Source organism: Panulirus ornatus, chromosome 23 (genome assembly GCF_036320965.1).
Source record: "Panulirus ornatus isolate Po-2019 chromosome 23, ASM3632096v1, whole genome shotgun sequence".
NCBI lineage: Eukaryota > Metazoa > Arthropoda > Malacostraca > Decapoda > Palinuridae > Panulirus > Panulirus ornatus.
This window is the reverse complement of record NC_092246.1, coordinates 21,724,092-21,736,434: the sequence shown is the minus strand read 5'-3', so window position 1 is coordinate 21,736,434 and position 12,343 is coordinate 21,724,092. Positions and strand designations below refer to the sequence as shown.

At 37.5% G+C, this 12,343-nt stretch overlaps 1 protein-coding gene across 4 annotated transcripts in view; it reads left to right on the top strand.

Annotated features, from left to right (window-relative positions):
- Positions 1-1,117: 1,117 nt before the first annotated feature.
- LOC139756893 (synaptophysin-like) overlaps positions 1,118-12,343 on the top strand; it is a 51,804-nt gene continuing 40,578 nt past the window's right edge. The window contains exons 1-2 of one of the 4 annotated variants that reach the window (XM_071676784.1): positions 1,154-1,298; positions 5,925-5,948. In XM_071676784.1, coding sequence (XP_071532885.1) covers positions 1,293-1,298; positions 5,925-5,948 — 30 coding nt within the window. In that variant the 5' untranslated portion in view covers positions 1,154-1,292. Of the gene's footprint in view, positions 1,299-5,924; positions 5,949-12,343 lie in introns of all 4 variants that reach the window. The other 3 variants (XM_071676786.1, XM_071676787.1, XM_071676785.1) reach the window with 3 other exon arrangements.

Sequence of the window (12,343 nt, the reverse complement as noted above, 5' to 3'; positions counted from 1 at the left end):
AATATTCACTGGTGCAGACTAAACACTTTTACTGAGGTTGTGTTACTTTGTCATCCGAGCATTTACCGGGAAGGGTGAAGCTGAAATTGGAATCACCTGGTGCCATCACCACAATGGGAGGCTATCACTACAAATAAAGAATCTTTGATTAATATTCGCACACATGGTTTCCATATTTGTGTACACAATAAACTGGAATGTGAATAAACATTACAGAGCGTCACGTTAACATGGACGTACAGAAAATAGCTAAACCGTATTGTTATCATGTTTGCTAGCAAGACAAGTTGACCAAGTTTATCCACTTTGATTCGTGTTGCCGTTTCTTGATGGATCTTATTCACTGAAACGGCAAACTTACCAAACACTGAAATTTTTACTTTCTTTATAGCACAGTGACGAGATACTTTTTACATGAGGTAGATGAAGAACAACTGTTAATAGATAGCTATATATGCTTACATGATATAAAGGTGGCGGTGAGTCGCGATACAGCAATCGAAATAAAGCCAACAGCAACCCGTCATTTCACTTATTGTGGGTAATCAGGGATGCGATAAGGGCGGGGGAAAATCTGGCAACCCTCCTCAAACATGTGGGTATGGCCATATGCTCGTAGGATAGACCACAGATGAGAAAAAATGTAATATTTATTAGACATTTCGAGAAAAAAAAAAACTGAGGCAGTGCCTCGCGAGTATTTTCTCTTGATCAGTTGTCCTACCTTTCCCTCTATCTTAGAATAACCCTTTTCTGTACCAACTGCAACTGCCCTTTGACTGACGTTCGTTATCTACGAATTCTTTTCTGCTGTGTGGCAAGGAACAAATACTAAAGTTACTCACGGGTTTGGCGGGGAGGGAGTGGGTCGATGACGTCATATCTGTGGCATTCTCTGATTGGCCGAAGGAGGATTCGAAACGAGCAGGCTTTTGCTATCTTGTAGAATTGATAGCAGAGAGTACTATCCTACCAGAAAGATAGAAGGCTCAATGGCTCAGTTTTCAAATTAGAATCTCTTATTCTTAGGGAACAACTCTTAGGAGAGATTCTTGTTTTTACATTTTAAAATCTATACTCTTTGGTGAGAACAGCACTTTAAGAACACTATTGCTATTTTTTCGCTAGGTGTAGCAATTCTTGCTATCTAACAAACGTCGTCGTACACAGTTTACATTATCGTGGGTCGAAATCCAACGCCCACCTGCCGCAGTTGAAGGAATCATACGTTGTTCCGATTGATAGCTTCACGTCTGTATTGGTGTAAATCACGCACGAGTTGCTCTAGTAAGATGGAGGTGAGAAATGTTAGCATTTACGGAGGGTCTTACCAGAGACACGAGTAGACGGTCTTTTGATTCTTCAATGATTTCTCTTTAATGATGGCGCTGCTTTAGGATAATATATTGAAAAGTTTTATTATGGTTATTAGTATATCAGGTCCATGTGTTATAGTTACGTGAAAGAATGGCAGTAACTACGAAAACTAAGAGAAGTAGGTGAACATAGTTCACATTGCTTGGTGTGGGTGTTACATAGCGGGCAGAGAGGGGGTAAAGTTCTAGCTTAGGGGCATGAGAAAGTAACGTATATTAGTGGCCTCTCTATACTGGGAATAAGTAATTTAGCTCTAGGAAGCGTCATGTGCTTAATTTGTGGTTTTGGAATAAATGAGATGCGGGCGAAGATGATCAAGGAAAATTTTGGACAAAAGAAAGTGAAGTTACAGGGTTCCAACAGAGCCTATGAAGATGTCACTGTACTTCACCGTGAAAGCCAAGAGTACTTAACTTGCGTCATTTTAGTCAAAATATGCCATCGACTTTATCATGTTTCATATGCTGCATTGGTTGCATTTAGTGGGAGGTCTTAAACAAACGCACGCAGCAAATACAAACCCCAGTGACTGAAAGCGGTCGACACCATTACATTCACCCAAATAACATCGAAAATTAAGGGAAATTCAGGTTTGTAGGGAAGTTAGGTAAAGTTTTCACAGGCTCTGTTGATTTCTAGAATTGTATTGTGCACTGTTACCCCATATTTTCGTGGTATTGTCTACAAAAATGGATGCACATGTTATAAGTAATGGATTTGATGAAAGTTTTAACATTTGAATCCTAAAACTTTTGAAACTTATATATATAGGGTGGGAATTTCAGGTGTAGCTCTCTCTGCCCCCATATAGTCAAAGCTTCACAAAATGGACTTCTTGGAATTAGAAGTGAGTAGTTATAAAAGCACTTTATATCAACTTTTCACGGTATAAGGAATCCATTGGTACCACTTTTGTAAGAAATTACTCATTAGATCACTGGAAGACGAGGGATACCTATGGCCTCTTCGATTACTGTCTTGCAGATCACAGAAATGAAATATTCGCATCTTGTTTGCATTGTGTAAACCCTAACTTGTTTGTAGAGTCAGATAGAATATTCTTGCTGAAACTGCCATCATGCACAAATGCAGTCAGCATGAATCATTAATGTATTTGATAGTCTGGAGGATGTTGTCATCCAGCTGAAATTGCTTGATCAGTACATTCATTTGGTGAGGTCATCTGAAATAATGCATGCCAAAAGTAGTATGCGTTTGGCTATCAATTCCTGATCCATGGGATAGAGTGTTTTTGTTTTGTGGCAAATTTACAACATTTACATTAGGATATAAGTCTAGGTGTACAAAATGAGTTGGCGTATTATCCAAGAGCAGCAAGATTTTGAAATTTAAGTTTTCCATCACACAACACTCCCTCCAAGCTGGAAAGGCTCATGTAGACAACCAGTCTTGAAGTAATTCTGTTTTGTATCTCAGACAGATACACTAAATACTTAAGCATGAAATATCCAGTAGTGAAATAAAGCGATCCTTGGTGGCATTAAATCCTATCGAAGCCCTTTTCTTTCCTGAAGTAAATGCCTGTGGCATTCTCTTCTAGTATACCCTTTTCCATCCACATTAGATATTTGTTTTGGGAAGTACTGTAGCTACTTTCTTCGATTATTTTCCTTTATCAGTTTAGGGAATGTTTGAACTGCTTTGATATCTGCACTAACTTCTCTTGCCAGCTGAGTGGAATATAAGTTTTAACTGCTAAAAGCATGCAAATCAGCCACATCTAATACATATCCTTTCTATATTTGAGCCTTCCAAGTGTTGTTCTTTAATTCTGCATAAAGACTTCAAGCCTGCCCCTGAATCAACCATTTAATCAGAGAAATGGTATGCTGTCCTTTCTTCAGCCCATGTGGCTTTGAGACTGCATCATCTATAACCTGTCACTTGTTCTGGTTGCATTTAATTGAGTCACATTCTGCGTACTTGCTCAAATCTTGAGTGCATTATCCTGTTCTTATGGTTGTAGGTGAGCCAGGCTCTTTCCTATTCGCTGCCTGTTCACCAGCACCTACTGGTTTAGATAATTTATATTCGAGTTTCTTTTCTTAGATTCGTCTTTGTTAGTGCTTATTAATGAAACTAGTTGGTCTTTTCTGACTTATGCAGAAGGATTAAAGATATGAGTTATGATGTAAATGATGCTGAGGATACTCCAGACAAACACAGTGGTAGTGTAAGAAGAGTTGAGGGTATTATGGCTCTTAATGACACCGATGTACCACTGCACAAATTAGTTTGCTTTATGCCATGTTCAAAATCATCATAATATCTGTGTCTGAAACATGGATCTTTGTGATTTGGCACAAATCTGTGCTCTCATGATAGGAGTTTAAATAAAATGTTATTAATTGGAGCAGTTTTTTGGGGGGCTTGTATTTAGGGTACTGTACACCCATGTGAATATACACTTTCAATGAAAAATAGTGATAAAACTGTAGGACTGAAAGTTAATGTTTTCCAACATAATGGGAACTTTGGTGATTTCTTTTATTGGTATTTTACTTTCTTGCACATCTCATGTATTTTTACATTTGTATATACTGATGTAGTGTTGTAGTATTATAATTCTGAATTGTTACATTATAGTACTGTACCGTTGCATTTTACGTTTATCTATTGTTAGTTTTATTGATTTCTCTTGTAAGGAATCATAAGCACTTGCAATTTATGATTCTATCTTTGAAGAGATATTATCATAATTTGCAAGTACAGGATATAGGATATGGATTCAATCAGTAAAGGGAGTGTTACCTTAATCTGCCTACATCAGGATATACTGTGAGTAGAATGTCACCTATGGTAAGGTGTATCATTGTTATTGGACAAAAAGGGAGAATAGTCTCATTAATTAGACAGGAAGTACAATCTTATCAAATACCTCCTTATTCCAGAGAAGTCCATTTCCCTGCTTCTGACTGGAGCAGCCTCAAAGCTTTAGGTGCCTCATAGAATGGGTCCTGGGATGATGTAATTTGGTTATGTGAATGGGAAATAATGCTAATAGCTGAAACAAGGGGAGTAGAAGGAATTTAGGGAAGCAGTGCTCTTATATGCAAGTTAAATGTTTGATACATGGAAGGTGGATGCAGATATATGTATAAGAAGGGTAATGAGTTGTAGGAAAAGGAAATTGAATTGCTTGTAAAAGGGAAAAGGGAGGTGTATAGATAGTATTTGTAGGGATGGAGTGTGATTGATTAGGAGTACAAGACAAAGCAGGAGGAGTTCTGGAGGGAGGTACAAGAGCTGTTAAGGAAGACAGTTGTTTGGATAACAGGGGGCTATTAGATGTACTAAGAAGCATGTGGACTGGTTTAAGGTTATTGGGGTACTTGGCCCAGGTCATATTTGGGGATCCTTCATAATCTACAGAATATGAAATGAATATAATTATGTAAGAATCAACAGGGTCTCTAGAGCTCAGTTAATATTTGATCCCCCCTTGTACTCTTCCAAATCATAAAGATTTATAAACAATATTATAATATTTGGGCTGTTGGAACTTGGGTCTTGATGGCCTATGTGTTAATTTAGTACCAAGTGGGAGATTTCAGTGTCTGTTAAAGCAGATTCATATGCTTGGAAGATATTCCTAGCAGTATTGTATGGATGTAAATCTGGGGCATTGAACTCAAAAGAAAGAAGGTGAAGCAGTTGGAAATGAAATGCCTTAGAACAATGTTCATGTGAGGCAGAATGTGTAAGAGAAGTTTTGTAGTAAGTGCAGTTTGATTGAGAGACCTGAGTAGAATGTGTTGAAGTGGTTCAGGCAGTGGAGAGGATGAGTGAAGAAAGACTTCAGAGATTTACTACTATGTGTCTGAAGTGGAGGGAGTAAGGAGGGATGTCTGTGGAAATAGAAGAATGGAGTGAAGATTTTGGAGTATCAGGGACTGAACATATATGAGGGTGGAAGGTATGCATGGAATAGGATGATATTGATATGTTCGAAAGTGGAGCTTCATTGGCGATGTTTTCAATTTCTAAGGATCCTATGTGTGAAGATTATGTCCATATTTGATGGCATGGCCTCATCAAACCATAATGAACTCTGAAGTACTGGTGCAAAAAGTTCCCTTGAATACATTTTAGGAACTTTATTATTCCTATGTTTTCACCCTAATGGATGTAAGAGTGTCTGGCTTTTTTTATATGATGATGAAGTCCTGAGTATGAGAGTTTTTCACCACTCAACCTGGCTAACCTTTTTGCTTCTTGCTTCATCCTGATTTTTCCAGAGCAAAACTACAATTTCTAGATGAGAGATCTTTGAGACATCAACATATTTTTGAGTAGTCTAGCACTGTGGCATAAGGTGCATGCTTGTTAATGAATTATAACAGATTTATTACTTCTTAGTACCCAATCCAGAATGGAAGATCCAGTTGATAGTGACAGTGGGAAGGTAATGTGTGTAAGCTATAGATATTAAGCGTAAATTTACTGTGTAATGCTTAAATAATGTTCCTATGTTTACTGTGTATTGATTCAAGAGTTTCCCCAGTCTCAATATTTTGTATCTTTAGATGCAGCCACAAGAGGAAACTCAGGTAGTATAACAAGAGTGAAGCATGGTGATTTCCTATCCTCTGATTTTACTTTTAAATGTTCATTATTTTTTCTTACATTCTCCATAAAATGTAGTTGATTGTATGCAGTGCTGTAGTAGCTGATTGTCTTTGATGAAGAGAATGGGAAGCATTGTAATGGCTAAGCTTAAACCCTGAAATCTTTTACCAGATATTCTGCATAAGATGCATTTCTAATCACTTTGATGAATGAAGAAAGGACTACTGAAGGCATATGGTAGAGATAGTAAAATCAAATGTAATGTTAAGGAAGCCTGAGAGGCTAAAGGAGAACCTTTTCTCAAGTTACTCCAGTATGAGTGATATATGAGAACCAAACTATGATAATTTTTGATGTCACATTTTACATGACAAAACACAATATTGTTGTAATTTGAAAAAGTAGTTACTGTAGAAAACAGCATTAGATAGTGGCTCATTGTTGAGAAATGGGTGGTTAAATTCAGAAAAATGGGTAGGTAGTTTAGAATGTTGATTGTAAATATAGAAGATTGTTAGCAGTGCTTATTGGTAAAGAAGAATTTATGGTAATGGCTGCTGACATAGAATGAGCAAGGTCATGTTTACTGGCATTAAGTGGTTATGATTAGCAGTAAAAGAACAGAGTACAGTTCTATTGAAAGATTAACTCTTTAACATCCAACCAAGTTTTATCCCCTTCCATTCAAGTTTTTCGTACCTTACAGAGGTTGTTTTTATTCTTACATAATGAAAGATAAGCAGCATAAAAGTTTAACATTAGCTTTTTCATACTCACCAAGGGACTATTACTACACTGCTGTCAGAGATGTCTGGACAGTGTTGCCTTCATTTGTCTTAATGTATATTTTGTAAACCTTACCAATTGTTGGAATGATACTTTGCTTTTATTCCTCCACAAACAATAATTTATGGATATACTTTACCCATAACTTTATCATTAACTTATATAGAGACTGGATATTTGTCAGCAGAAAATGGCTTCTGAGGTAACTTCATCACAAATTTCACACCTCCCTGCCCCGTTGTGTCTGCAGGGTAACAGAGACTGATCGTCCTTTGCAAACATTTGGCAACCTTATGCATCCACCACCCCATCCCTATCCAGAACAACGAAATTGTGGTGCAAATTCTCGGCACAAAGATCATCATCTATAGATGTTGATCAGGTGGTGAAGATCTTTGTTTATGGATGTTTAAAGGTTAATAAGTGGTTGTGGTTATTAGATAATGGTGGTTATGGTAAAAAAGCATGTAATTTTTGTTAGATTGTGACTTGATTAAAAGATAGTTGGACTTGGTTAGTGGTAGAGGAACAAATGCTTGTAATTATTGTAGTGATGAGAGCTGTTAGCCAAAGTAAGTGGGAAAGAAACAATGTTATGTGTAGTAGAAGGGAAGCAGGTCTTCACTTTTTTTTTCTATTGAAATGCATCATTGATGTTGATAAGTGAATATATGTGGTTGGTATGAACTCTTTCAGGGTATCATGCTGGGTGACTTTCCAAAGAAAGGGTATTTTTTAAAGTCTAATCAAAAAGTTTTCATTTTTACATGTAAAGGAAAATATAGTTTTATATATTTTCTATAAATTACACTTGCAGTAAGACATAAAAAAGGTGGGGATAGATAATATGGAAATCATTCTTCTGGATTGAGATTTAGGGTCTCGGGGTCTCATTCATTCACCAGCTGCCAGTGCTAGACATGCTAAGTGACATGTATGAAAGCCTGTGATATGCAATTAAACCAGCAATAATATTACATACAATATTTCACTGTATGAAAATCCCAAGAGGTAAAGTTTAATCACACATTAAACACCTATGAAAACCCTGAAAGAGTTAACTGTTTGTTACTATATGTGAAAAGTTGGTAAAGAAAGGAAAGGCATGGTGAATTATAAAGATTATGATAACAATTAGAGCAAGAGCTGTTTATTGTAAGAGTGACCACTGTTAGCAGTATGGCTAGAAATTTGTATCTATTCCCCCAAAATGAACATCTTTTGTTCAGTTAACTTTGCATGCAAAAAACAAAATACCATTTTACTTGCTAGCTTGCCTCTTGAATAGAAAGTATGAAACCTAACATTAATTATGAAAGAAAAAATTGCATGTCTAGTCTAGAATGTCATCATTTAAAGTAAGCTTGCCTTAACAGGTTTGTTAATAATTACAGCTTCTGAATGCCTCCCAGAACATCAGCAACCCAAAAAGGCTCCTCTGGAGATCTTTTTTGTTGTAAAAGCACCAGTACAGCCAAGTTTCATAGGATATGTACTTTTTTGAAATATTTTAGGAAGTATTGATTGCTCAATTAATTGATTTTTTAAGTATGATAGGTTTATTTATATGTGGTTCATAATTCTTCTTGAATTAGGCAAGTTCATTCTTTAGCATGGTTTTCATATAGAAATACATTGTGTATTGCCAGAATAGCACTTTTTTTATTATGATATTTTTGTTGTGTTAGTTCCTCGAGAGATTTGTTATCTCCCTTGACCAACTAATTTAAGTGCAGTGGCATTTGGAAAAAGCTTCAAAACTTAATTTTCTTTTCAGTTTATTTACTACTGTTAGTGACTAACTAAACTCGTTCTCTGCAGCCATTGGTACTTCAAGCCCCCTTTCCTATTGTAGCTGAAGAAATGAAAAATAAAGGGAAATTCTGATTTCTTTTTTTTTTTCAAAATGACCTTTAGAAAATTTGATATATATCTTAAGACCTGAACTACTGTGAAGCATTAAAAAGAAAAAAAGACATCCTTTACATTGTGAAAACAGTCACAAACTCACCAGAAATAACATAGGGTTGTTGGAACATATTGTGCACTTGTTTACATTTCTTCCACAGGCAAGCAAACCAGTATGTGTGAAGGCCCATAATGGCCCTTATTACTATTGTACCATAACAAGTATATAAAACATACCTTAATATCTATGAGAGTCCAAAAACAAACCAAAATCATCATATTATTTTGCTGGTCCAGGGTAGTGGTAGAGGATGAGTAACAGAATAACAATATGCAGTCTGTTGTGGATGAGAGGGCTTGGGAAGTGAGTCAGTTGTTCGCTGATGATACAGCGCTGGTGGCTGATTTGGTCGAGAAACTGCAGAAGCTGGTGACTGAGTTTGGTAAAGTGTTTGAAAGAAGAAAGCCGAGTGTAAATGTGAAAATAAGAGCAAGGTTAGTTGGGTACAGTAGGGTTGAGGGACAAGTCAGTTGGGAGGTAAATCAAAATGGAGAAAAATTGGAGGAAGTGAAGTGTTTTAGATATCTGGGAGTGGGTTTGGCAGTGGATGGAACCATGGAAGTGGAAGTGAGTCACAGGGTGGGGGGCGAACGTCTGGGAGCATTAAAGAATGTGTGGAAGGCAAAAATGGGTATGTTTGAAGGATTAGTGGTTCCAACAATGTTATAAGGTTGCAAGGTTTGGGCTATAGAAAGGGTTGTGGGGAGGAGGGTGGATGTGTTGGAAATGAGATGTTTGAGGACAATATGTAGTGTGAGGTGGTTTGATCGAGTAAGTAATGAAACAGTAAGAGAGATGTGTGGAAATAAAAAGAGGGTGGTTAAGAGAGCAGAAGAGGGTGTATTGAAATGGTTTGGTCACATGGAGAGGTTGAGTGAGGAAAGATTGACAAAGAGGATATATGTGTCAGAGGTGGAGGGAGCGAGGAGAAGCGGGAGACCAAATTGGAGGTGGAAGGATGGAGTGAAAAAGATTTTGAGCAGTCGAGGCCTGAACAAACAGGAGGGTGAAAGGCGTGCAAGGAATAGAGTGAATTGGAACGATGTGTATACCGGGGTCGATGTGCTGTCAGTGGATTGAACCAGGGCATGTGAAGCACCTGGGGTAAACCATGGAAAGTTATGTGGTTCCTGGATGTGGAAAGAGAGCTGTGGTTTTGGTGCATTATACATGACAGCTAGAGACTGAGTGTGGATGAATGTGGCCTTTGTTGTCTTTTCCTAGCGCTACCTCGCACACATGCGGGGCGAGGGGGTGTCATTTCATGTGTGGCGGGATGATGACGGGAATGAATGAAGGCAGCAAGTATGAATTATGTACTTGTGTATATATGTATATGTCTGTGTATGTATATATATGTATATGTTGAAATGTATAGGTATGTATATGTGTGTGTGTGGACGTATATGTATATACATGTGTATGTGGATGGGTTGTGCCATTCTTTTGTCGGTTTCCCTACATTCATATTGACATTTATACATATTTAGACAGAATTTTTTGTTTATTAGTGAATGAGGAAGGGCCTTATATTCATTTATATGTATTATGAAATTGATTACAGTAGTTGCCATGTAAATCTGGCTTCCCACCAGATGATGCAATTTCAGTAATTATTTATAGATGAATATGATTTATCCCAGCTTGTTAGATTGTGCCATATGTGGTTAAGACGTAAATCCGTTGATGACACCAACAGTCAATCATGTATCATCAGTTGATGACAATAGCAGTTTAAAGGTTAAATTTGTAATGCATGAGCTCTGGTTATTTCGTGTTTGTTGACTTTTGCTGACGTGCACATCTCCATCTTTTATCTGCCACCACCATTGAATAACTGATATGCAAAGAACTTTTCCCATTGCTAACAGTTCAACATGTGCCAAATCATTATCACCATAATTTGTGCTTACTGCTAATTTTTCACTTATTCAATTTAGGGCATATGCCAGGGCTGTATTTTTCCTGATCATGTTATTTCGGCAATTGAGATACTAGGACTCTTCTGTAGTGATGATTTTAGTTGCTTGTGGTGTAAGATATCTCTACATACTGATATAGTGTGCCTTTTGGTTTAAATGACAGTTGGAAAAGGCATCCCATTAAGTATGGTTAGTGTTCCTCACAGGTTAAGACACTGCTGTATTGGTAACAATAATTGGAGGTTTTCACCAGTAATAATTACATTTACTTGTGCTGTAAGGCACCTCTATATACCAATAAAGCTCACCTTTTGAATTTATATGAGGATGGGAAGAGGCATTCCTTACAAAAACTTGCCAGGGTCTCCATACCATAAAATATTCCAGTACAGCTGGGATCCCATAGGGGTTAAAAGTGCTAGAGTTAGAACTGGCAGACACATGAAAGTCATGTTCTGCATGCAGAGGATGAATAGATTACTAATCGAGTACTGAACAAGTGTAAAATACCTGATGGATTTTTGGAAACAATTGTCTGAGCCTTCATGCGTAGATTGGGAAATAAGACTCTTTAGAAGTGTTTTATTTATTCATTACACTTTGTCGCTGTCTCCCTGCATTAGCGAGGAAGTAGTGCAAGGAAACAGATGAAAGAATGTCTCAATATCTCATAGAATCTGAACAGTAATATGAATTTTTTAAATTTTCATTGCCTTTGGTTCAAAATGAACATGATTGAATAGTCGAGTCCTCTGTGATGAAACCATTGTGTAGAATTCTGGGCATATCAATTTTCTTTCATTTCTTAACCATTTACATGGGCAGACTGTTGTATAATATACTGGGTAAGAAAAATGAATAGTGTTCTCCACAATACATGAGCATATTATGATTACATCCATGTCCTGATTTGTGAAAGGGTTCTGTCTCTGAGAAACCTTTTTTTGTATATTAAAGGGAGTGACTGTATTATTGACTGGTTGGTAAGGTTATTTAATGTATGTATGACTCATGGTGAGGTGCCTGAGGATTGGCGGAATGCGTGCATAGTGCCATTGTACAAAGGCAAAGGGGATAAGAGTGAGTGCTCAAATTACAGAGGTATAAGTTTGTTGAGTATTCCTGGTAAATTATATGGGAGGGTATTGATTGAGAGGGTGAAGGCATGTACAGAGCATCAGATTGGGGAAGAGCAGTGTGGTTTCAGAAGTGGTAGAGGATGTGTGGATCAGGAGTTTGCTTTGAAGAATTATTATTTTTTTTTTTTATTATACTTTGTCGCTGTCTCCCGCGTTTGCGAGGTAGCGCAAGGAAACAGACGAAAGAAATGGCCCAACCCCCCCCCCCCCATACACATGTATATACATGCGTCCACACACACAAATATACATACCTACACAGCTTTCCATGGTTTACCCCAGACGCTTCACATGCCTTGATTCAATCCACTGACAGCACATCAACCCCGGTATACCACATCGCTCCAATTCACTCTATTCCTTGCCCTCCTTTCACCCTCCTGCATGTTCAGGCCCCGATCACACAAAATCTTTTTCACTCCATCTTTCCACCTCCAATTTGGTCTCCCTCTTCTCCTCGTTCCCTCCACCTCCGACACATATATCCTCTTGGTCAATCTTTCCTCACTCATTCTCTCCATGTGCCCAAACCACTTCAAAACACCCTCTTCTGCTCTCTC